Source organism: Eulemur rufifrons, chromosome 8 (assembly GCF_041146395.1).
Source record: "Eulemur rufifrons isolate Redbay chromosome 8, OSU_ERuf_1, whole genome shotgun sequence".
Classification (NCBI taxonomy): Eukaryota; Metazoa; Chordata; class Mammalia; order Primates; family Lemuridae; genus Eulemur; species Eulemur rufifrons.
In genome coordinates this window covers 122,468,292-122,495,268 of record NC_090990.1, presented here as the reverse complement: position 1 = coordinate 122,495,268, position 26,977 = coordinate 122,468,292, and the positions used below count along the sequence as shown (strand labels likewise).

The 26,977-nt window shown below is 36.2% G+C and overlaps 1 protein-coding gene across 2 annotated transcripts in view; it reads left to right on the top strand.

The window, feature by feature from the left end:
- Positions 1-23,409, top strand: part of POU2F1 (POU class 2 homeobox 1) — a 164,694-nt gene extending 141,285 nt beyond the window's left edge. For both annotated transcript variants that reach the window (XM_069479106.1, XM_069479105.1), the window contains exons 10-16: positions 1,953-2,094; positions 3,326-3,465; positions 4,513-4,692; positions 6,089-6,194; positions 18,237-18,582; positions 19,322-19,410; positions 22,931-23,409. In XM_069479106.1, the coding sequence (XP_069335207.1) occupies positions 1,953-2,094; positions 3,326-3,465; positions 4,513-4,692; positions 6,089-6,194; positions 18,237-18,582; positions 19,322-19,410; positions 22,931-23,241 (1,314 nt within the window). In that variant the 3' untranslated portion in view covers positions 23,242-23,409. The remainder of the gene's footprint in view (positions 1-1,952; positions 2,095-3,325; positions 3,466-4,512; positions 4,693-6,088; positions 6,195-18,236; positions 18,583-19,321; positions 19,411-22,930) is intronic.
- The last annotated feature ends 3,568 nt before the right edge of the window (positions 23,410-26,977 follow it).

Genomic DNA, 26,977 nt, shown 5'->3' with positions numbered 1-26,977 from the left:
TTTCTAGTACCACCTTAGAGTATTGTTTGTTATATTTACTATGATGTGATTTTTGAATAGATATTTTATGTTTTGTTTACTTGTTACAATTGTTATTTTATATATTATGGAAGTTTGTGAAAAGTTAGTAGTACATTGTGCAGTTACAATGCCAGAAAACACTTATTGCCATCTAACTGCTGCAAAAGGTCTTATACTTACATAATAACAAAGTTTAGTTGGCCCTTGTGTTTAGGAAAGCTATAATCTAAACAAATAAAGTGACCAAGACATGAATATATGTGATACACAAAGCTTAGGTTCAGTGCTTGACATATAGTAGGCAGTTAGTGAATATTTGTGGATTGAATGAAGTAGCATAGAGATATAGGTAGAGATAAACATATCCATCTGTATCTTTAGATCTTTGTATACAGTATAGATATAGTGGATGACATTTATGCCCCACTCACACTATTCTGGTTCTTTCAGTTTTACTGTAATTGGAAGGAAATCAATAAACGGTACAGTTCTAGTTAGAGTATATTCAGAGCTATCATTAAAACTTTCCGTGGTGGTGGGGATGTTCTGAATCTGTGTTGTCCAATACAATTGCCACTATCTATTTGTGGTTATTGAGCACTTGGAAGGGCTAGTGGTGCTGAGGAACCAAATTTTTAATTTATTTGATTTCAATTAATTTAAATTTAAATAGCCACACATGGCTAGTGACTATCCTATACAAAAGCATAGGATATAGATCACTTGACGTTCAAGTATTCTCTATGCCTCATTTTATCTTATAGTTCCAACATTGCTGCTCTGTTTAACTTTTTATCAGAAGTTACTCACCAGTAAGAAAATGGACTTTTAAAAAAAATGTTGTTTTCTTTCCCCAACTACCACCTAATGCAGGTGCTAGTAAACAAAGTAATATCCAAAACATGGATTGGGGGGCCAGGAATCAAAGGACCGGCATAATCCCAACTCAAAATAAGTGTTGCCAGGGTAGTTGGGAGTTGGCTGTCTTGTTGTAGAATCAGTTGTGTAGTACTTTGGACCAGAATGTTGTTGCCTTTCTGCCCTGTCACTAAACTCAATGAAATGAGTAGATAAATTATTTGAACTCCAGGAGCTTCTATTACCTGTATATAAAATAACCACTAAGATATGGCTTTTTCCAGCTTGAACAAGAGCTATTCAGCTGGAAGAGAAGCACTGTATACATTTCAAAGGTTATAGGCTTACAGAGAAAGACATCTTTTGTAATATATTCAGGGGATCATTGTTCTATTGCTATAAGGTTACCAAGTTTCCAGTGCCCATGAAGGTTTGACTAAATGGGTCAAACCTCTCTACTGTGAATTTCTATCTCTGTAATGGTTACAAAAGTGGCCTTTTAGAATACCTGTTTTTTGTAACCAACTTTGAAATCCAAACTAAGGGTGAAAATAGATTTTTTTCACAGCTTCCAGAAATACTTTATAGAGGAAAAAAAAAGTGAGCAATCATTTCTAAATTTTAAAGTGATTTATGGGAAGTTTGGTTAATTCAGAAATACCGAGGGTTATTTAGACAGTTTATTTCTAATCCCTGTAGGTCATATGGATAAATTGATTCTTAAAGACTACTTAAATCACTTTGGTTGCATCCATTAAGGGGCTTGTTAGAATATCAGCACTATCTTTTGTTACCTAGTAGAAATTTTGGTATCTTGATTATTACATAAGGTAGCAAGAAAAGATTCAAAATGGGAAGTATGTGGGACAGTGTTGCACATTGTCCTGATCAAGGCCTAGGAAAGTCCTCACTGGAGTCCTGTACCTGGCTTAGGAATGGGGTTTATGTGGGACCCAGAAAGTGGCAAGAGAGCAGTCACTGGAGTGACAGTCCAGAGTGAAGGCTGTACACGTTAGTGAGATGACTTTTTCTCTATTTTCCTCTCTCCTCTCCTGCTCTGTATTATCGTGCAGGGTGATGTTGGGCTTGCTATGGGGAAACTGTACGGAAATGACTTCAGCCAAACTACCATCTCTCGCTTCGAAGCCTTGAACCTCAGCTTTAAGAACATGTGCAAGTTAAAGCCACTTTTAGAGAAGTGGCTAAATGATGCAGGTAAGTGAATATACAGGACATTCCTTCATTGTTCATTGGGATTATTACATAAATTGGCATTTATATTTCTTACTATATTATTGACACTAAAGAACCTTGAAGCCTACTAATCCTGGGAGGATCATTATAAATTATGGCTATTTAAATCAGAAAGCTAATTCATTTAAATATTCTAGTAATTGCAGTATAAATAATCGGCGATAACTTATAGCCTTGAAATATTTCTTATATTTGTGCCAGGGTTAGGGATACACAGACAGTTGAAGGAACAGGATAGGAAGGCCTATTTAGATAAACTTGAAGAACAAGTTTATTGTTTCTTCTTTGATGAATTATCATAGGACTTGTTCCTGCTAATATTTCTTGTTTGGTTATTAAAAATGACCACATATTTCATACAAAAAAGTTGGGCTGCTGTTTTAACTTTTTTGTGTGTGTACTGAAATTTCGTTTTGGAAGATTTGGATTTTGAGTCACAGAACCATAGACTGTGAGAGCTGTAGGAACCATAGAGATCCCCTAGACTATGGTCCTCATTGTAGATGTGAACAAAAATTAGGCCTTTGGGAAAGACAAACCTGAAACACCCGTCCTTAGACAGTTTGATTCAGTAGCTATGGGTGAGGCCATTTATAATCTTCCTGAGTTCCACAGGCGAGAAACAGCGATCTGCTCCATCCATCTCATTTTACATGTAGCAGAAAGAAACTCAGAGATGTGTTTGACATGCCCAGGGTTATTAAATTGTTAAATGGCAGAACTGTGTTTTCACTTAAAGAATTTATAAGTATTTCTTTTCTTTTTTTTTTTCACTCTAGATTATACCAATGAAATGAAAGGTCATTTACAAGATAAATATATAACATTCAAAAATTTCCAAAAAACTTTCTTCCTTTTATTCCCAGAGCTCATAAACAAACATAACCTAAGAGCAGAATTGAAAGAGATAGAGCTGGGTTTAAGGGTAAGAATAGTAAACTGCTTTCTCAGAAACAGAAATCAAAAAGTAGTGGTGACAACATAGTCAACCATCCTGGGACAAAGAACACCAATAAGGGCAGTAGAAAGAGTCATAATAGTAAACAGTATTTTAATATAGGTTATATGAAAACTTTTTCATGTTTGCTTGTAGCTTATTTTGTCAGTTTTGTTGTTGTTAATGTATGTATTATGCACAGGAATCATTATGTGTTCAGCTAATTTTATTTTTGTGTTTTCTTCATTCTTACAGAGAACCTCTCATCTGATTCGGCCCTCTCCAGCCCAAGTGCCCTGAATTCTCCAGGAATTGAGGGCTTGAACCGTAGGAGGAAGAAACGCACCAGCATAGAGACCAACATTCGTGTGGCCTTAGAGAAGAGTTTCTTGGAGGTCAGTGAGCTTTTTACTTTTCATGCACGTGGGATTGGCTGTGTAGTGTACTTGGTGTTAGAAACTGTAGATGATGAAAGATGACTTGTCTGCCTCTGTCCTTGTGGACGCTTATAACATAATGGAGAAAACAGATGAAGTAAGTTACTGACATAGGAGACAGAGTCAGAGTTCTGCAGGGTTCAGGAGAGACCAGAGGCACATCCATGTGAGCACTCAGTGTGACAGAGGTGGCAGCTACCGTAGGATGCATAGAAATTAATCCCACACACTGGAAGTGGTGGGAAGAAAGCACTTCAAGCAGAGGAAATGCGTGAGCAGAGGGACCCAGGGAGGGAACCGTGGATTTTTATCAGGAGAAACGCTAGTAGTTTGGTAGGCTAAATTCTAGTATCTGTATGCCTGGAATGGTAGTTTGGGACCAGAACACCAGAGACCTTTAATATTAGGTTATGGAGTTTAAGTTAATGCAACAGATATTTGGCAATTTCTTTTTTGTACTAGGCAATATCATAATCAAAGCTTTCAACAAAATTTTGACTTCTCTAATTCAGAAGAGGCTTGAGCACCTTGGAAGGACACTGAATTAGGAGTCTTTCTCAGCTCTGCCACTTGTTAACTGTGTACTTAGGCAAATCACTTGCTTTCTTTAAGCTGAATTCATTCATCTGTGACATACCTGCTTTTCCTGCCTCACATGCTTACTGTGAGCTCCAAGTTAGATAGCATGGAGCACAGAAAAAACTTAAATTCCTATTAATACATAAGGTCTATTAATCTTGAATAAAATTAACAAAATACCAATACAACCTTAAAATGAAAAAATGTAAATATACAAGAACAACTTATTCTTAGTTAATATGAATAAGTTTAGTAAGTGTAGTGTTCATTAGAACATCTATCTACAGAAGCTCTTTGTTGAAAGTGGCCCAATATGTTCATATATACCCCGGCTTCATTTTCTGACTTGTCCCTCCCCATTTGTTTATTTATATTCTGACATGATTATGCCAGTAGTTCAAAAGATGGCATTTTTTCCCCCTTAAGAATCAAAAGCCTACCTCGGAAGAGATCACTATGATTGCTGATCAGCTCAATATGGAAAAGGAGGTGATTCGTGTTTGGTTTTGTAACCGCCGCCAGAAGGAAAAAAGAATCAACCCACCAAGCAGTGGTGGGACCAGCAGCTCACCTATCAAAGCAATTTTCCCCAGCCCAACCTCGTTGGTAAGTACAAAACATAGGGGAGCACAAGCTCAATGGCTAGTTTTTATAATTTTACAAATGACCTGTTAAATCAATTTATTTCAAAACAGTTACGAATGTATTATATATATTCACGTTGAATAAATGTATATAAAATTGCATTTAATCGTTACCAAGGTAATGAAATCTCATGTTATTGATCTAAAAACTTTCTGGTTTTTCTTCTTTCTTAAAGTGAACAATTTTAATTCTTTCTTGTTTCATTGCATTTCCATTATACACTTCTCTGGTGGTTTATTAGGTTACTCTGTAACCATGGGAGTAAATTTGCTGCTGATTCCAGTTATCTCAAAAAATCTTTAGTTAGTTTTTATTCATGTTGAGGCCTAAAGCCCAGTTTATTAAACTGACACTTACATGATTAAGTGGCAGTAAATTCCCAGGTAACCTTTAGCTCTGAACTCCTATTAAGACAATCATCTCAGGCGGATCTTTACTCTGAAACACCATGCAGCCCTTTTCTTGTGTAATCTCATTGAGTAACTTCTGCTGTTTGCATTAGAATATTATTCCTAGAGTGTGACTCCTTTGATTTTTAGTATTGCCAACCAGAATTCAAAAGATGAGAAGATTGTCGAGTTTGCATTTCTGTTCCTTTTTTAATTTGTTTTCATTTTATTTGAATATCATTCCATACTGGAAGGCTTTTAAAACTAAAATCAGCTTTAAAAGCACATATTAGTTTAAGTGAAATTTATGGTTGTTAAATGGTGGATCTTTAATGATAAAGTTCATGAGATAGTTATGGAAAAGATAGTTATTAAATAATAATTTTGCGTAGGTGACTTTTATGTTTTAGATTTATTTGTACTAGATGGAAGACTTTCTTGCAGAACTGTGGACATTTTTTATTTCAAAAAGAAACTTAGTATTTTAAAAATTTGCTTCACATTCTTTTCATAATTTCATTTCATTAAAAACAAACATAAGGCAATTCTGCCCCCACAGAGTCAAAAATAAAAGTAATACATGAACCCCAGATTCCCTGATCCTGTCAAATAGTTTTCTTATTTAGGTAAAGTTGATAATTAGTGTATTTCTTACTGACTTGGAGTGTATCTGATTCAACATTATTTAAATTTAGGAATGTTTCTTATTTATTTTTAAAACCTGGGCAAATCTACTTGTGATACCAGTGAAAAATCATCTTCTAATAGCAACTTTCCAACATATGATGCCAAGTTTCTCAATTCCAAAATCAAAGAGGGATTATAAAATCATTTCCTCTTAGGTCCATTAATTCTGTTGTACATAGAGTTTTTAAATGTTGATAGACAAAATAAGTCCACAATATGGGTTTAAATTTCTAAGTTTTGATTTTAAGTGCTCTGTCCTCATTTTCATTTCTGACCTCTAGGTGGCAACCACACCAAGCCTTGTGACGAGCAGCGCAGCAACTACCCTCACGGTCAGCCCTGTCCTCCCTCTGACCAGCGCTGCCGTGACCAATCTCCCGGCCACAGGTAAGCAGCAGGGGGCCGCGCCACTGCCGGGCACACGGGAGACCCAGGGTAGGCTGCTGTGAGAATCTGCCGTTAAATTGCGAGCTTAGGTCTTAACCAAAGATATGGATTGCTTTAAAAAAAAAAAAAAAAAAGTTATGTGTGAAAACCTGAACTTCAAAAAAGATCAGGCATAATTAATTTTGTCAGAAAAAAATACTTTCACTCAAGGATTTTCTTGACCTCTTTTGTTTTTTCCCCCGTTAGTTCATCTTCTACATTGCTCCCAGAATTATCGTTCAAAAAACACCAATTTTTTTTTTTTTTCAAGTCACTCCTTTCCTTAAAAACCTTCAATAGCTATGATTTTTTTGCATTCAGAAAAACATCCAAATTCATCAATTCATAACAGCTTACTTCCAGTCTGGACCTGATCTTCCACGAGTCCTTCACCTACCGTACCCTGAACGCACAGGAGGGCTCTATCCGTACCTTTGTAAACATCCCTGTACCCTGAAATGTTGTCCATCCCAGCCTGTAGTTCTTGATTGGTATTGATAAAACTATTCCAGCTTATGTCAATTTTTCTTGGAAATACTCTTTAACTTCCCCAGGAAACTATTTATTTCCATCTACCTGTATCATAAATAATTATATTTTTACTCATCTGTCTTTCCCGGTGGACTTTGCGCTTCTTGACAGATTTGAGTATTTTTTGACACCTCATTGTAAAATGATTGTTTTTTCCTTTAGCCTGCTTTAAATAGCAAATTTTCCAAATATGTTTAGAATGGCTTAGCATTATCATCAAATGTTTTTTAGTGACACTTAGTGCATAAGACATGCATTTATGATATGTCATAATCAAGCTTGCTTTAAGCTAGAGTGGAGGATTTTGATTTTCCTTACTCATGTTTTGAGTTCATAATACCTCTTTTGCTCTATGAACTGTGATGTAAAAATTGAATAAATGGCTTTATAATGTATTGCATTTCTAAGTATTAGAAAAATCTCATAATTTTTATTTTAGACTTCTTGACCTCTTTTGGGTGTTGGACCTCTTTGAGAATATGAAAGCTATATGGACTTTTCCTCTTACAAAGTAGACATACTCACAATTTTTAGTAAAATTTAAGGATGTTTATAAATGACAACACCCATCAGCCCTCCCACTGCCCCTAAGGCTGTTTGTGGATGCCTTGGAAGCCTGCAGATTCCAGTTTTAAGAACCTCTGTTCTAGAGTGTGTATAGTATTCAGCGCTTCAGCTTAAAAAGCAGACTGTCAGTGATTGATTGGCATTGTGCTGGGCACCAGGAACATGAAGTTCCTGCCTCTGAGGAGCTTAGTGTCTAAACTGACTTTCAGTAATCTGGTAAAGCATGAGCTGAACTTTACCTTCCCAACAAATAATAAGTCATATTATGTTAGGTCTAAAGATACCCATTTTTTTGCAGAAAAATTTCTAATAGTTTAGCCCTAAAGAACAAGTAGTTTTGCAGATTTCTTAAAATATAGGGAAAATCAAATAGAAGGTAATTTTAAGGAGATATACATACTCAAAACTAGCTAAAGATTTGTATCAGTTTTTGATGAGTTCAACTGACCAGTCACATTTTCTTGAACTCAATTACTCAGCCCATTTCTGTGAATTTAATGACTGTTTTCTGAAATCTTGGTAACTCTTCTTGGAATGAAATTTTTCTTTAATTATTAAAAAATTTAACCTTATAGGAAATTCAAACAGGAAAAACACAATCACATGTACAATTTTTTATTTTCTCTTTAAATCATTTTTATATGTACATATATATAGAATTTCCAAAGTATTTGTACAGTACAGTATTTGATTGCAGCCTTGTGATAGCCTCACACAGGACCCAGTTAGGATGTGCCTGACTCACAAAAACCATGAGATGATAAAATTGTGTTGTTTTAAGCCACTGAATTTGTGGTACTTTGTTACTCAGCAATAAAAAATGAATACAGTAATATTATGTTTGTATGAATACTGTATAGGGCCAGCTCACATGATTGAATGTACAGGAGGAAAAATGTAATCTTATGGTACTTAAACATTACTGCTTGAAAGAGAAGATTACAAGAGTCAGTGTCAAATAGATTTTCTTTTCTTTTCAGCACTTGCTCAAAATCTTACCCCATGTTAATTTTTTTCCCACTTTGGACCATGACTTCCTCATATAGCCTCTTTTCTTCTGACATTTCTATACTGCGTTTCTTTCTCTCTGTTGACAAAAGTAGCATATTCCTTTATTGCATTACTTATTAAAGACATCCAGTGTCTTAATCATACCACTTATCTAATGGAATGTATTTTCTTCTTGAAGACCTTCTTGGAATTCCTATGATTGCTTATTTTAATTTCTTTTCGTTGTATTCGTGAGTTAGATCCAATGTTTCTTAGATTCCATGTCTTCCTCTATCCTTGATTCCATTTTGTTTGTCTGGTACACATTCTCAAGTAATTTTTTTCTTTATTTAGAAAGGCTATGTGGGAGGTAAAATTTCTAAATACCAGTTTGTTCAGTAATAGAATTCTAGGTGTGAAATTACTTTTTCTTTGAACTTTGAAAGTATTGCTTTGTTGTGTTTTAGCATCTAGTATTGCTAATGAAAGGTCTGATTTCAGTCTCTCTTTTCTCGATTGTTTTTTTTCCTCTGTAACCTTCAAGGATTTTTTTATCCTTAATGTTCTGAAATTTCACTAGGAGGTTTCAAGGATTGGGCCTTTTAAAAATTTGTCCTCCATAATGAACATTGGAGACTCTGGAAGTGAGGTGTAGGATGAAAAATTACCTACTGGATAACAGTATACATGATCCAGGTGGCAAGTAACCCCAAGGCATAGACTTTTCCACTATATTAATACAATTTATCCACGTAAGAAAAAAACATTTGTACCCCCTAAATCTATTTTTTTAAAAAATGTTAAGCATTTAAAAAAAAAAAAAATTGTCCTCATTGGTCTTCAGAGAGTATTTTCAATCTGAAGTAATGTTTTTCTTTAGCCGTGGTAATTTGTCTTTGTTTATATAAACAGTTTTTTTCTAGCATTGGTTCCGTGTATTCATTTTGTGCCATTTGTTTTTTCATTGGCTGGTGAGTTTTGGTTATTTGTTCATACTGATGAATGTAAGACTGTATTACTTAAGGTCAGTAGATTGTAAGGGATTTCTTTGCCATCATGTAGCTTCTGTAACTCAGCAGTCCTCTCCTCTGAAGGAGGGCTGGCAGTGAGCTGTGAATGCTGGAGAGAGAACTGCCACACTCTTTCAGGGTATACGAGCAGGAAGCGAGCAAGCAAGGCTCTACCCTCACACTGTCCCAAAACGAGGGGGATCTTTACTCATGCATGCCAGTGCCTACACTAGAATTCTTAGCCTTCCACAGTCAGATTTTTATTTTCTTTGAAGAGTAGTAGGTGACATTGGTTCTGCTCAGATGAGAGGTCTGGTACAGAAAGGGAAAGGCCCACTGGCAGAGTTACTATGTGAACAGACCTTTAATCACCCTATTCTGACCCTATATCCTACACCTACATCAGTTTCTGACAACTCTGAGCTTGGACTCTCCTCAGGGCTCCGTCAGAGTGAATAATTTCCACCTCTGGTAGAGCCTTCTCTTATGTCCTTCTGGACTGTAGCTGGTTTCTCCACCACCTGATTTCATCCTATTTCTCATCTCTGCAAATCTGTATAAATCTCAAGCCCTTTGATATCTGTCACCAAAGCTCTTATTCCCTTTTTATATTTCTTCAGTATCATTTGGAATAGGATTTTGGAAACAAAGGGAAAAACCATATCCTCAGTGTATTATCTTCTGAGAAAAATCTTGTTTGATTGATGTGGTCATCTTTATTTTCCCATAGTACATAGTACATAATAACTTGGTGAACATTTCTAGAATAAATGTAAGAATGATTATGACTGTAATTTCTCCTCCAGAAAGACAAGTGTTCTAATGTGTCTCAAAAACTTGCAAAAAATTCCACAGCCCTAAAAAATTTCAACTAAACATGCTCAGATTCCAATTATTTTTCCAAAATATGTTTCATAATGGCAAAAGAGTTGATTCCTCAGGAAGATACAGCAGTTATAATTATATAGCTACCTAACAACAAAGGCCCAAGATACAGGAAACAAAAATGAACAAAATTTAAAGGAGATATGGACAATTCAACAATAATAGTTAGAGACATTTGATTAATTTGAACTAAGTATAAAAAAAAATTTCAAGAATATACAAGATTTGATCAGTGTTGGCCAACTTGTCCTAACTGCCTTCTGTAGAACACTTAATCCAACAACAGCAGAAAACACATTCTTTTCAAGTACACATGGAACCACCATCCCCTGAGATGTTTTTAGCCATAAAACAAGTCTTAGTAAATTTAAATGGATTAAAATCATACAAAGCATGTTGCCTGATGACAACTAAGATAAATTAGAAATCAACAAAGAAATCTGGGAAATCCCCAAATATTCGGAAATTAAACTAACACGTGGGTCAAAGAAGAAATCACAAGAGAAATTAGAAAATTCTTTGAAATGAATGAAAATGAAAACAGAAGTAAAGAAAAAACATCTCAAATAGCCTAAGCTTCTACCTTAAGAAAACAGAAAAATAAGGGCAAACTAATCCCAAAGCAAACAGAAGGAAGGAAGTAATAAAGATTAGAGCAGAAATTAATGAAATAAAAAAAGAAGCCAGTAGGAAAAAAAACAGTACAACCAACAATTAGTTCTTTGAAAAAAGCAACAATATTGACAAATGAAATTTAACCACGGGAAAAAAAGGGGGAAAGACACAAATTTTCAAAATCAGCAAAACAGGGGACATCACTACTGAACATACAGAAGTTAAAAAGATTATAATGTATTTTTTATTGAGATATAACTCACATACCTTTTTTAGTATACAGTTTTAAAGTATATAATTCATTGGGTTTTAATATAATCTTTTTTTTTTTTTTTTTGAGACAGAGTCTCACTTTGTTGCCCAGGCTAGAGTGAGTGCCGTGGCATCAGCCTAGCTCACAGCAACCTCAAACTCCTGGGCTTAAGCGATCCTACTGCCTCAGCCTCCTGAGTAGCTGGGACTACAGGCATGCGCCATCATGCCCAGCTAATTTTTTTTTTCTATATATATATTTTTAGTTGGCCAGATAATTTCCTTCTATTTTTAGTAGAGACGGGGTCTCGCTCAGGCTGGTCTCGAACTCCTGACCTCGAGCGATCCACCCTCCTCGGCCTCCCAGAGGGCTAGGATACAGGCGTGAGCCACCGCACCCGGCCTTAATATAATCTTAACATTATGGAACCATCACCACTATCTAATTCTAGACTGTTTCCATCACCCAGAAGAGCAACCCTTGTACCCATTATCAGTTCTTATTTATTCCTCCCCCTACCCCTGACAGCCACTAATCTGTTTGTCTCTATGGGTTGGCTACTTTGGACATTTCATTTAAATGGAATTATACAATATGTGGCCTTTTCAATATCTCAGGCTTCTTTCATTTAGCATTGTATTTTCAAAGTTTATCTATGTTGCAGAATATATCAGTACTCCATTCTTTTTTAATGGCTGAATAATATTTCATTGTATGGATATATACCACATTATGTTTATCATTCATGAGTTAGTAGACATTTGGGTTGCTTCTGGTTTGGGGCTATTCTTAATACTGCTGTAGTGAACATTCATATACCAGTTTTGATATGGGTGTATGTTTTCAGTTCTTTTGGGTATATACTTAGGAGTAAACTTGCTATGTCATGTGGCATACTGGAATATTATGAACATCTTAATGCTAAAAAAAAATTAGGTAGCTTAGATGAAATAGACATATTCTTAGAAAGACACAAATTACCAAAACTGACTCAAAAAGAAATAGAAAACCTAAATAGACCAAAAGCAAGTAAAATATTGAATTATTAATTAATCTTCTCACAAAGAAAAAAGCATAGGCCCAGATAGCCTTGACTGTGAATTCTTTCAGATATTTAGAGACAAAATAAAATCCATTTTCAACAATCTTTTCCAGAAAATAGAGAAGTGACATTCCTCCTCTATTTTTGTAGGAGGCCAGTATTACCCTGATACCAAAGTTAGGTAAATGTATCACAAGAAAAAAAAATTATAGACTCATATTTCTCATGAAAATATATATAAAAATCCTCAACAGAATCTTGGCAAATCAAACCCAGCAACATAAAGAAATTAAAAGATTATACATCATGACCAAAGGGGATTTATTTCCCAGGAATGTATGGTTGGTTTAATATGTGAACCTCAATTAATGTATCATACTATAGCAATAGAAGAAAGGACATAAATAGGATCATCTCAATAGATACAAAAAAGATAGCTGACAAAATCTAAAACCCATTCATGATAAAAGCTCTTTAACCTGAAATACAAGGAAACCACCTCACCTGATAAAGAGCATTTACCGAGAGCCTACAGTAAACAGCCTACTAATGGTAAAAGACTGAACTGCTTTTCCCCCTGAGACCGGGAATATGGCAAGAATGTTTGCTCTTGTGGACTTACAATTGACATTGCACTAGAGGTTATAGCCAGTTTAGTGAGGGGGGCGGAATTAAAGATATCCAGTTGGAGGGGCGAAATTAAACTGTCTTTATTTGTATTATTCTATATGTATAAAAATCCCAAGGAATCCACAAAAAAACCTAGTAATCAGTAATCAATTTAGTACTGTTGCAAGATACCAGATTAATATATAAAAACCAATTACATTTTTTTTTTAAGAGTCTAACAGTATATCTTGTTAGATACAATATGTCCTCATAATGTATACATTATTTCTTGTACAATGATATGAAATAATATGGGAAATATTCATGATAAATTATTAAGTGAACAATGCAAGTTAAAAACAACAGTTTCATATTTTTTTCCCCACCCCCCCTTTCCCGAGCCAGCACCTTCAAGTGTTACCACTCCCCAAACGGTGCGCAATGCACTCATTGTGTAGGCATACACCCATCCCCTCCCCCACCCCCCACCTCAGTCTGATGTCCAATTTAAAAACCAATTACATTTGTATATGCTGTCAATGGACAGTTAAAAAATGAAATTAAGAAAATACTTTATACAAAACAGTGTTAAAAAAATAAAATACTTAGTTAATAAATTTAACAAAAGAAGTTCAAGACTTATACAATGAAGACTACAATTTGCTGAAAGAAACTAAAGTCTGTATGTGGAGACCTTTCATACTCCATGTTCAGCATTCTTAAGATGATAATTTTCTCCAACTTGATTTATAGATTCAACAAAATCATAGTCAAAATTCCAACAGGGTTTTTTTGTTTTGTTTTGTTTTGAAAAATCGGTAAACTCTTTCCAAAATGTATATGGAAGGGACCCAGAATAGCCAAAATAATTTTGAAAAACAATGAACTTAGAGGACTTACAGGTCCTGATCTCAAAGCTTACTGTAAAGCAACAATAATCAAGACAATATAATAGTGACATAAAGATAGACATAGATGAAATGGAACAAAATTGAGAGTTGAAAAACAAACCTTCAAATTTATGCTCTATAGATTTTTGACAAACGTGCCAAGACTATTCAATAGAGAAAATGTAGTCTTCAGAAAATGGTTCTAGGACAACTGGATATCCATATGCACAAAGATGAATTCAGATCTTTACCTCATATCATGCACAAAAATTAACTAAAATGGACCTAAGGCTCAGATGTAAGAGCTAAAACTATAAAGTTTTTAGGAAAACAAAGTAGGAGAAAATTTTCAGGCCCTTGGGTCAGGCGAAGAGTTCGTAGATACAGCACGAGAAGTACAGTCCATACAAGAAAAAAAGATAAATTGGACTTCATTAAAAGTAAAATCTTTGTGCTTCAGAAGGGACCTTAAAGAAAATGAAAAGACAAGCCACAGACTGGGAGAAGACATTGACAGTTATGTATCTGATAAACGAATTGTGTCTAGAATGTATAGAGAACTCTTTACAACTCAATAGTAAGAATATAGACAACCCAGTTTTTTAAATGGGCAAAAGATTTTAATGCTCATTTTACCAAAGAAGATACAAGAGTGACTAATAAGCACATGGAAAGATGCTCAACATGAGGGAAAAGCAAATTGAAACTATAATGAGATACCACTTTATACTCATGAGAATGGCTATAAACAAACAGACCAAAAATGATAAATGCTGGCAAAGATACACAAAAACTGGAATTCTCACACATTGCTTTTAGGAATCTCAAATGATACAGCCACTTTGGAAAACACTTTAGCAGTTTCTCTAGAAGTTCAACATAAATTTACCATCCTACCCAGCAATTTCCCCAAGAGAAATGAAAACACTTCCACACAAAAATTTTTATGCGAATGTTCATATAGCAGCATTATTTATAATAGCCAAAAACTGGAAAACAAGCTAATGCCTAACAACAGGTAAATGAATAAACAAAATGCGGTATATCTAGACAATGGAATATTATTCAGCCATAAAAAGTAATGAAGTATTGATTTGTGCTACAACATGTATAAACCTTGAAAACAAAATGCTAAGTTAAGAAAGCCAGATGCAAAAGAGTACATGTTGTGTGATTCCATTTACATGAAACGTCCAAAAAGGGAATATCTATAGAGACAAAAAGCAGATGACTAGGTGGGAGTGGGAAGTGACTATAAACAGGCAAAAGGATCTTTTTTGGAGGTGGAAATGTCATAATCTAGATTGTGGTGATAGTTGTGCAACTCTGTAAATTAATGAAAAGTTACTGAATTTTACACTTGAATTGGACACATTTTATGGTATATAAATTGTATCTCAGTAAAGCTATTTTTTTAAAAGAGTGGAAAGCGCAAGGGAGTGCCACACACACCAGACACATTGCTTGGATGTGACATCCTACTAATTCTGCGCAGGGTGGTGGCATCTTACTCTGTTGTTGAGGACACTGAGGCTCAGCAAGCCTGAGGTCGCTGATCAGAGTTGCTAAAGTAATTAAATTGTGAAGTTGCCAAGAATTTAAGGTCATATTAGATGTATATTGATTAAAACATGACTCACTGGCTGGGAGAATTAAAGATCATGTTAAATTGTTGTACCATAGTGCTTATATGACGTTTATATTGAAGATACCCAGAATGTGGTTGGAGAATTACAACCAGAAAAAACGACTTTGTATGGTTTCTGGAATCATCATCTCCTGGCTCTGATTAAATTCACTGGTAAAATTTAACTGAGATTTTCTTTGTAAACATATGGGATTTTAAAAAAGAGATACTGAATGATTTGAAGGTTGTAGTGGAGAGTAAAAAAAAATAGCCATTGTAAGCCTTTTGACCTCAAGATATTAGTTCTTATGAAAATGGGCAATTTCAGTTTCAGAACTCTGAAAGGAAGTAGTGCCCGTCAGTAACATAAGGTTAGATAAGGTGAGAAATTGGTCAAGAAAATACTGTAAGTGTGTTGAAATTTCTTAGCAGTAGAGGAGAAATAAGAAAAGATATCTGCCTTTCTATAAGATAAGGAACAGGAAAAGAGGATAAAAGTGAAAAAATGTATATGAATCTGCCAAACACAGGACTAACACAGCATCGATGTTCAGTGGTACAGATAGATCTGATAGATTTAGAACAGAAGAAATAAAGAATGAAAATGTGATTAATAATATTCACAAAGATGTGATTATATTTAGGGGAAGCTGCAATAAGAAGAAATCATTTATATTTTTGAGAAGGGCAGAAAGAAGAGTAAATCCTCCCTTGTCAATTAGCAATAAGAAAGATATGTTTACCTCCTTCATTCAGCAAGCACATAAGCACTCTTGTGCAGCATTGTAGGAGGTAGGAAGATTAGGAGTTAGTGCTGATGTAGATGATATCTAAGTTTCTCCTGGCTCTGTGACATGTGAAAAAAAACGAGTAGAAATGAGAAGAGAGTTCAATTCTAGATGTTCTTAGAATAGACCAGAATAAGGCATCAGAACAGATTTTGGAAGAACAAAACTGTCTGAATTTGTGATAACGCTATTATGAGAGAAGAGAGTGTTCTGCAGCTTACTAATAGATTTATCACCAAAGAAATGTTATCTTTTACATAAAATTTTCCAATGTGTCATACCCTTATAGATTTCAAATATTTATTTTGATTGGTCTGAGTTATTTAATATTGAAAGTCTTCCATACCTCAGAAGATTATATTATATTGAAAATTTATAGATTTTTCCTTTTTTTTGTCTTTTTGAGTTCTCTATCCTGAGGAAACACTGCTTAGGTTCTGCTTTATACGTACACACTCATCCCTCAGTATCCTCAGGGTACTGGTTCCAGGACCCCCACCAGATACCAAAATCCGAGGGTGTTCAAGTTGCTTATATAAAATGGCAGAATATTTGCATATAGCATATGCACATCCTCCTGTATACTTAAATCATCTCTAGATTACTTATAATACCTAATATGATGAAAATGCTACGTATGTAGTTATTTTGTATTGTTTTTTAATTTATACTATTTTTATTGGGTTTTTTCTCAAATATTTTCAATCCACAGTTGGTTGAATCCACAGAATGGAACCCACAGGTACAGAGAACCAACTGTATATGGTTGATTATATCCTAGAACATGGTGAATTTCATTAAATTCCAGCTAGTTTAGACAGCCTGTTTTTGTAATATGTAGCATTTATTGGTAGCTGAAATAAGAGGGCCTGTTCTATACATACTGTCTTTTATAGGTAGCATCAAGATTACAGCTCACTGGGGAGAGTTGATGTCTTCTGCTTGGTGGAAGGTTATCTGTCCCATGAGAGCCTTACGAGCCATTTCTACCAGAAGCAGAGTAACTTAACATTCTTTACGTCACACTTGCCTCTGGGTCCCTGCAGACCTAACTTCCAGACATATTTCAGACTTTTGGTATCTAATATGTCATCCACTAGCCACAAGTGGCTTTTGAGCACTTAAAATGTGGCTAGTTCAAATTTAGATGTGCCATAATTATAAAATACATACCATTTCCAGACTTAGAAAGGAAAAAGGCAAAATAACTTAATTTTTTAATATTGATTTCATCTTGAAATGATAATATTTTGGATATATTAGGTTAGGCAGAATGTATAATTGAAATTAATTTCACTTTTTTTTTTTTTTACTATTTTCAATGGGGCTATTAGAAAATTTGAAATTATATATGTATTGTATTTCTGTTAGGCAACTCTGATCTTGAACATGAAACAATCCCAGTGAATGTGTTTTAGTGTTTAGTAATGATATTTTTGATGTCAATTAGTCATTTATATCCAAACATTTGTTCTTCTTAAAACACAAATTCAGGCACCTTGATTTTTTTTTTAAGGCCGTGCAAATAATAATTTTATAGATCCTCATTTTACGTGCTAACTTTTATGAGATTCATAGTATCATTGTATGTTGATTTTTCCATAAATAAGAAAAGGTTTACCACGGTGGACTTTTGAGAGCTAATTGAATTTTCTAATGCAAGCAAGGCATCTAGATGTATAACTTTAGTTATTTATATACTATCTCTGTATATTGTTGACACTTAATTCTTAGAAAAGTAATTAATGTGCAGTCTTTCTTGTCCTTGTTGTTTTGATTTTCCTATGGAGACTACTAGGGAGTCTCCCTAGTGTGAATGAAAAAGAGCTTTACAGAATCTCGCCTTTTTTGCTTATGTTTCTTCCTCAGAGCATTATTCCATAACGAGAGCTTCTGTGATTCTTTCTTTTGTTTTTTGAATGGGAAATTGGCAATGGAAAACTATTCTGTTTCTTTCATGGTTACTTTATTGCTCTTGTCTCTTAAAGTGTAGGGTTCATAGCTTTGGTTCTAAAATGCCTGCTTTTGTGGTTACTTTCCAGGGAAATACTAGACTAGGTTAATAAAAGACCAATTTAGAGGTTCCTGGTTAGTAGTTCAATTATGCCATTGATTCTAGAGTATGGCTGAATAAAACTGCCATTTTTCTAAAAATCATTTGCAGAAGGTCATTTTCTAATCTCTTTCTCTTTTCAGGCACTACAGACACCACCTCCAACAACACGGCAACCGTGATTTCCACAGCACCTCCAGCCTCCTCAGCAGTCACCTCCCCCTCTCTGAGTCCCTCCCCTTCTGCCTCAGCCTCCACCTCCGAGGCATCCAGTGCCAGTGAGACCAGCACAACACAGACCACCTCCACTCCTTTGTCCTCCCCTCTGGGGACCAGCCAGGTGATGGTGACAGCATCAGGCTTGCAAACAGCAGCAGCTGCCGCCCTCCAAGGAGCTGCACAGCTGCCAACAAATGCCAGTCTTGCTGCCATGGCTGCCGCTGCAGGACTAAACCCAGGCCTGATGGCACCCTCGCAGTTCGCGGCTGGGTAAGGTGCTTTGCTCGTCCATTCACAGCTGAGAAACAACTAGGGCATCATGCCCGGAGTTACTCACAGGGGAGACTTTTCATCACCGTCTTAAATGAAAAAACATCTCTTTAAAATGATAATCTCCTTGAAATCTTTGAAATGGGCTGTTGTTTGATTATGCAAGGACCTTGATTATAGTTGAGCTTAAGTTTCTTAACACCCTAGAAAGAGCAGTAGTCATACCTTTTTTTCCAGATTATAACCTAGACTACCAAGTCACTGATTCCCTCGGTGATGGGGCCAGGAAGAAAGCCCAGAATTCCTGACTCTGTTTTCTCCATTACACTCTCTCTACTGTCAGCTTTCTAATTCTCCAACATAGATAAGAGATACAGTAATAAAAGTCCCAATTTTATATTATTGTCGAACATATTATAAAAATCATCTTGTAAATATATCCTTTCTTCTGGAGTTTTTTCTTTTGTTTTGGAAAAAAGAGAATGAAGTCATTCAAAGAAGAGTCAGAATGACTGTAAAAGTTTTACGTTTTATGCTGATTGTAACCTTGCTTGTATAATAAGCATCAAGGAAACCAGTAACCTAGAACTATTGGCCAAACCATGTAAGAGTAAGGGAAAATAGGTATTTCCACATACTTCCCTAGCTACATTTTTCTTTCTTTATCCCTTTTGGGTGTGTTGTCAAACTGACAGATGTGTCTGCATGGTACTAAGTGACCCCTCTTTTGGACTTGCAGAGGTGCCTTACTCAGTCTCAATCCAGGGACCCTGGGCGGTGCTCTCAGCCCAGCTCTGATGAGCAACAGTACACTGGCAACTATTCAAGGTCAGTGGAACCTTTTTCCTTACATAGCTTGTGTGGGTATGTGTGTAATGGAGGAAGCTTGCTTTGCTAGAGGTGAATGCAATGGGGAAAGACAAATACTTGTTCTTGAGGACCAAGAAAATGTCCCTGTAAAAAAGCTTTGTAAGAAAACCATAGGTTTAGTTTGTGAGTAAGAACAGGAAATATACTTAGTTGGGTATAGTGTATGAGACCAGGACTTTTTTTGTTTTTTGTTTTTCAAAATACTAAGGGGGGTAACAAAGGTTTTTGTTACATGGATAGCTTTTGTATGCTTGAGTCAGGACTGTGAGTGTGCCCATCACCCAAATAGTGTTCACTGTGGGTTTTCCCCTCCCCTCTTCCCTGCTCCCCACTGCTTGATTTCTAATGACTTTTACTTCCCTCTGTGCACGTGTGTGCCCATCACTTAGTTCCAATTTATTAGAGAGTACATATGGTATTTGTTTTTTGTTATTGAGATACTTCACTTAGGATAATGGTCCCCACTTCCATCTAAATTGCTGCAAAAGGCATTAATTCATCCTTTTTATGGCTGAGTAGTATTCTGTAGTATACATATACCATATTTTGTTAATCCACTCATGAATTGATGGGCACTTGGATTGATTCCAGACCTTTGCAGTTGTGAATTGTGCTGCAGTAAACATTCGAGTACAGGTGTTTTTTTGATAAAATGACTTCTTTCCCATTGGGTTGATACCCAGTAGTGGGATTGTTGGATTGAATGGTAGGTCTACTTTTAGTTCTTTGAAAAATCTCCATACTGTTTTCTGTAGAGATTGTACTAATTTGCCATCCCACCAACACTATATAAGCATTCCTTTCTCTCTGCATCCACACCAGCATCTGTTGTTTTTGGACTTTTTAATAAAAGCCATTCTAACAAGGCCAAGGTAATGTCTCATTGTGGGCCATTTGTCTTCTTTTGAAAAGCTTCTGTTGATGTCTTTTGCCCACTATTTAATAGGGTTGTTTATTTTTTTTCTTGATGGTTTGAGTTCTTTATAGATCCTGGTAATAAGCCCTTCATTGGATGTGTAGTTTGCAAATATTTTCTCCTATTCTGTAGGTCGTCTATTTGCTCTGTTAATTATTTCCTTAGCTGTGCAGAAGCTTTTTAATTTAATCAAGTCCCATTTATTTATTTTTATTGTTGCCATAATTGCCTTTGGGGTCTTCATAAATTCTTTGCCTAGACCAATATCTAGAAGAGTTTTTCCTACATTTTCTTCTAGAATTCTTATGGTTTCATGTCTTATATTTAAGTCTTTTATCCATCTTGAATTTTTGTGAGTGGTTAGAGAGAGGGATCCTGTTTCATTCTTCTTCGTGTGGCTATCCAACTTTCCCAGCACCATTTATTGAATAGGGCTTCTTTTCCCCAGTGTATATTGTTGTCTGCTTAGTCAAAGATGAGTTGGTTATATGTAGATGGTTTTATACCTGAGTTCTCTGTTCTGTTCCATTGATCTATGTCTCTATTTTTGTGCCAATACCATGCTGTTTTGGTTACTCTAGCCTTGTAGTATAGTTTGAAATCTGATAATCTGACACCTCCAGGTTTGTTCTTTTTGCTTAAGATGGTTTTGGCTATTTGCGTTCTTTTCTGGTTCCAAACGAAATGTAGAATTAGTTTTTCTAGATCTTTGAAATATGACGTTGGTATTTTGATGGGAATTGCACTGAATCTGTAAATCACTTTGGATGGTATGGACATTTTAACAATGTTGATTCTACTGATCTATGAGCGTGATATTTTCCTGTTTGTTTGTATCATCTGTGATTTCTTTCCTCGGTGTTTCGTAGTTCTTGTAGAGATCTTTCACTTCCTTATTGTGTCTTTTCCTGGCTTTGGTATCAAGGTGATACTGGCTTCATAGAATGGGGGAGGATTCCCTGCATCTCGATGTTATAGAATAATTTCTGCAGTATGGATACCAGATCTGGTAGAATTTGGCTGTGAATCCATCTGGTGTGGGACTTTTTTTTGTTGGAAGATTTTTTTATTGCTGCTTCAGTTTTGCTGCTCATTATTGGTCTGTTTAGGAGTTCTGTTTCCTCCTGATTGAGTCTTGGGAGGTTGTGTGTTTCCAGGAATTTGTCCATTTCCTCTACATTTTCTATGTTATGTGCATAGAGATTTCATAGTATTCACAGATGATATTTTGTATTTCTGTGGTATCAGCTGTAATGTCTCCTTTTTCATTTCTGATTGAGCTTATTTGGGTCCTTTCTCTTGTATTCCTGGATAATCTAGCGAGAGGTCTATCAATTTTGTTTATCCAGGACTTTTATGCTGATATTTATCTTATGTAAATAGACTTGGAAGCAGATTTTCTCCCCCCCGTAAGCTTATCCAAGTAGTCATCTAAGACCCCTCTCCAGGCAAACTTGTCCACATAAGACTTCCCAATTCCTCATCCCCACCCCTAAGAAAGCCGTATATGGGAAAGTTCTATAATGAATGAATTAACATTGGAGCACATTAGGTAGACTTCAGGGGTACTTTTAATTCTTGTTAAGTTCTTTTCTTTTTATATCCCTGTCAGTGGGAGCACATATTCTCTTGGATTATAATGTCTCTTTTCCAAGCCTAGTTGGGTCCCTTTCAGCCTTTTAGCATGTTATCCAGGACAGTATTCATTCCACACAGTGAAGGGTTTCCCTTGTGTAGCATCTAAGCTTTGTGTCTGAAGATGCTTGCTCTTATGTGATTCAAGGAAACAATTTGAGAGACATCACTATATTAATCAGAGAATATTTTTTTCTTAAAATAGTTTGATGGGAGGCTGAGGTAGAGGATCACTTGGGCCAGGAGTTTGAGGTTCTGGTGCACTATGATAGCACTTATGAATACCCACTGCACTCCAGCATGGGCAACATAGCAAGACCCCATCTCTAAAAAAAATTGAAATAAAAATAAAATAGTTGTACTTAAATGAGAGTTCTCAGGGCCAAAAGTTTTATTTTATTTGGTGGTGTATAATTTATTTTAGAATGAAACCTTTTTTGAAAGATGGTTTTTGTCCTATATGTCAAATTTATCAATAAGACCAGTTGATTTATAAAAGCTAAATATATTTTTAATGCTTTAATTACTTTAGCTAGCATAGAGGTAGTTTAAAATTAGCAGTCTTCATCAAAGATAAAATTATTAGATTTATCGAATATGTCCAGGTAAATTAAATAAACTTGAGATTTCAAGATAGAAACATGACTCTGATTCATTAGAAAGTTCTTATTAACTCTCTCTCTTAACATACCCTGCTCATACTCATGAAATAAGTTGGATTTGTTTGTCCTTTAGGCTCTTCAAAATGATAAATAAACCATAAGTTGTGTCAATACAGCACTGTGATTGAGAAAAAAATTCAGTGAAGGGCTACACTTTTTCCTGCTGAGTAATAGGAAAACTCAGTAGACCTTTGAATCTATGTGGCTTCTCCAGGATGACGTTCACATTCTTCTTACTGCCTGTTTTTTGGATTCTTGTCTGCAGCTCTTGCTTCTGGTGGCTCTCTTCCAATAACATCACTGGATGCCACTGGGAACCTGGTGTTTGCCAATGCCGGAGGAGCCCCCAACATCGTGACCGCCCCTCTGTTCCTGAACCCTCAGAACCTCTCTCTGCTCACCAGCAACCCGGTTAGCTTGGTCTCTGCCGCCGCAGCCTCTGCAGGGAACTCTGCACCTGTAGCCAGCCTTCACGCCGCCTCCACCTCAGCCGAGTCCATCCAGAACTCTCTCTTCACCGTGGCCTCTGCCAGCGGGGCTGCATCCACCACCACCACGGCCTCCAAGGCACAGTGAGCTGGGCGGAGCTGGGCTGCCGGGAGCCTTTTCACTCTGCAGTGAGCTTGGGCTGCCAGCCAGGTCAATAAACTGAAAAATGTGATTGGCTTCCTCTCGCCACGTTGTGAGGGCAAAGGAGAGAAGGGAGAGAAGGAAAACACATACCAGAAAGAAAAGAAAGGATGGAGATGGGACAACAACATTTGCCTAATTTTATAATAAAACACTGTCTTTTCAGGATTGCTTCATGGATTGGAGAACTTTCTAACCAAAAATTTAAAAAAAAAAAAAAGAAACAAAAAGTCAAAAACAAACAAACAAAAAATAAGTGAAAGGACTACTTATCATTTCCAGCAGTCATGATGACAAGTTAAGGTGGGTTACCAATTCCAATATAGGAAGGGGATTTCTTGTTTATCTAAATTTCTTTTTATCTTAAAAAAAAATCATTTTTATGGGTCTGTTGTACAGGCCATTAAGTCATAAGAAGGTGTTTATAATCCTATCAATTGTGTTGGGGGTTCCTTTCTTAACTGGTACAATTTAGGCAGGCCTGTATTACTGTATCTCTATTATTATTGTTGTTGTTGTTATTGTTTTTTATATATATATATATAGTTTGGACATGTTTATCTCTTGCTCCTGGATCCTATTTCAGTGAGCTCCCACACTGTGGGGAGGGAGGGTTTCGGGGTAAGAGGAGACTTCTGTTCTTAACTGCGGGGAATGTTCTTGCTGGTTTCCTTATCCTTGATGACTCTTACAGAGGTGCTAGAAAATTATTTTCTTTTGCCACTTATGCAAGAGGCTTGGTGCAGAAGCTGAAGGCAGTGTGTGCAAACACTCCCACTCCACACCTGTCCCCTCCCCTCCCCCCATCAGGTGGTGCCTTTGGAGCACTTTTGTGTAGGAAGGAATTCCTGCTGAACTGTAGCTCTCACTCACCCCCAAATCATCGAATGACCCCGAGGCCCAGATCCTGTGGTGCAACAGTGCTGCTTTCTGCTACTTTCAATGGGAACAGCTGTACATGTTGCAGGGCAGGATTTGGTTCCGAAGAGCAAAGACTACTGCAGACACCTGACTTGGTGGTTCTCCTGATTTCTTATCTCCTGAAAAATGCTCCTACTGTTGGTGTGTTTGTTTTTTCCATTTTTCAGAAGTTTTTCATCGAAACTTCCTTTAACTTACTTGGCAAAGAACAAACTGACTTACTGAAATTGGGGAACTTTTTCCCTCCTTTTACTTTCTGAAGGAATTCTACTAGACTATTTTCCATCAATTATATATCCAAAAGAGGTGTGATGAGAAGAGTCTGAGGTTACCACCTTTTCCTCTAGAAATCTGCAGACTTCCTTTCCACTGGATGGCTTATAAGTTCCTCTAACCCTGAGATTCTCCTTGGTTCTCTGACTAAAGGAGGCACTTACTAGCCGGGCATGGGATCTGTAGAACTTTTAAAGAAGAAGGACTTTGAGCAGGAACGTTGCACACATCTTAAGAGTCTCCTTGGTTTGTTCGTGATGCTCCTGCTAGGTGGTTCACATCTCTATTCAGTGTAGAAAGTGATTAGCTCCTGTAATAGTTTTCAGGGTGTTTCTAGACTATATAAATGAGCCCACTGAAAAGGAAGAGCTTGTGAAAGTGGATGAAGAGGAACGAGGGTAACTTGGAGATTAAATTCCCCTTTTTGTCAGTGTACTGTTTCTATACCATCTGTACCAAAACATTTTCCAAAAGACTGGATTACTGCAGTGCAGCTCATCTGAGTTCCCCTTCTTATTGGAGTTCAAGGTTCCCATTTGGTGTCTGTGGGTGCTTGCTTAAATCTCCAGTGGTCCCAAGACTGCACTTTTTCTCCCTTTCAAGCTGGGGGTGTAGAGAGAACTTACAGGTGGTTTTCAATCTGATGCTTTCAAAGGGAGCTTGGATTCTGTGTATTTGTCTCTCTTCACTGTTGTGCAGAAAGGCAGTAATACAGACACAGTGTGGACTTTGATTTGTGATTCAAATGGGAGACAGTCACGGTAATATTAAAAGGTCAGAAATATTTTAGTCCCCTTTTAAATTTTTCTTTGTTTTTTTTTTTTCCTTTCTGTCTTATTTTATTTCACAAAGTATTTAAATTACCACCCCTAAATTTCCTCTTCTTACCCTTCACCTTCCCTAAAATCCCTCCAAAATCAGTGAACTGCAAGCAGGGAAATTAACAAATGTCCATCCACCTTTTTTGTGTGGTGTGTTTTTTATGTTTTTTTTTTTAAACTAAGCTTGAACCAAAGTCAATTTTTAGCAAGCTGCTGTACTAATGGACTAGTTTATAATGTGCAGTTCAGACACATCGAGGAGATAGATGCTACTGACAATTTCTTTTTCACTTGTCTTTATTAATTTTATATAAAAGTTGCTGCTTGTTTTTAATCTTTTATGTTGGTAAATTGTAATATCTTCTGGGCAGACTTTTAACTTGATGTTTAACTAGTTTATTTAGGTTGGTATGTAAATAGAATGGCAGTGTCAGTTACTAATTTCTCTCCTCTCCATCTGCTTTTTCTCTGTTGTAGTTAAATTTAATCTTCTCTCCTGACTTGCCATCTCTAACTTTAGTCTGTACAAATGATTTTAGGGCTGTCAGTGATACTGTAGCCCTCTCTTGGGAGTGGCGAAAGTTAGAAGGAAGGATTTGGGGAGGGAAATGCTGATACCCACCACACTGGATTAGAGGTTATAGCATTAATTTCCCAAAATTGCTACCAAAGGAAGTGTGGAGTCCCAAGGGACTCAAGCCCAGTGAGTCAGGAGGAAGGGCAAGGAAAGACTGTTTTTGTTTTTGTTTTTGTTTTTCCCACATGTGATTAAAAAATGATCCCTTTCCCAAATAAGATTCAACAAAAGACTTTAATATTAAAAAAGATACTAAGCTTTAAATGTCAGTACAGTGGTCATTTATGTCTATGCCCTGTTCTGTATTCTCTCTCTAGTCAATTTGGGATAAGGGGATTCTGCCTTTTGGTGTGTAGATCACTTGATGAGGGTAGTACCTTAAACCAGCATAAAAAAAGCTGTTTAAAAGAATAATCTTTAGACAAAGGTAAATCTTTAGACAAAGATGAAATTTTTTCTCTTTTTTCACTTATTTAAAAGTAAGTTGTGAAATGAAAGGTACATGTACATGTGTACACGTGAAACACTAATATAGTTTGTCGGTGGGTGTTTAGTTTAAAATCAGCTCCCCATCACCATCCCTAGATATTCTGCTGATCATACTGCTTCGTGAACACCTCAGTCATTTTTTACTTTATATCATCTCAAGAAATGCATTTTGAATTGAATGAACTATCTCCTAAGCTAAGGTACTCAAACTTAACTTTTAGCCGCCTTATATAAGGGAGAGTCTGGAAACTATAGGGGCCATTTGACCAAAAAGAGGTGTTTGGTAGAGTTTCTGCATTTTAAAGAAGAAAGGCTAGATAGGTCATCACAATTCATTGTATCATTCTTCTTTTTGTTCCCACTTAATATTTATGCAAGTTTTCTTTTATCCCTGAATTTGGTTAACACATACTAAGCCAAAGACTGATTCTAAATGCATTTATAGTAATACTATATTTGCCCATGGTAATGGGCCCTCCCTAGGGAGTGGTGAATGTAATTGTTTGAATCCTGCTTGTCACAAGTGGTGCAATTTGGTCATAAACTTTATTTATACCCTGTATAAATCTGAAGGACAGAGCAGGAAGACCTAAAAAAGGGC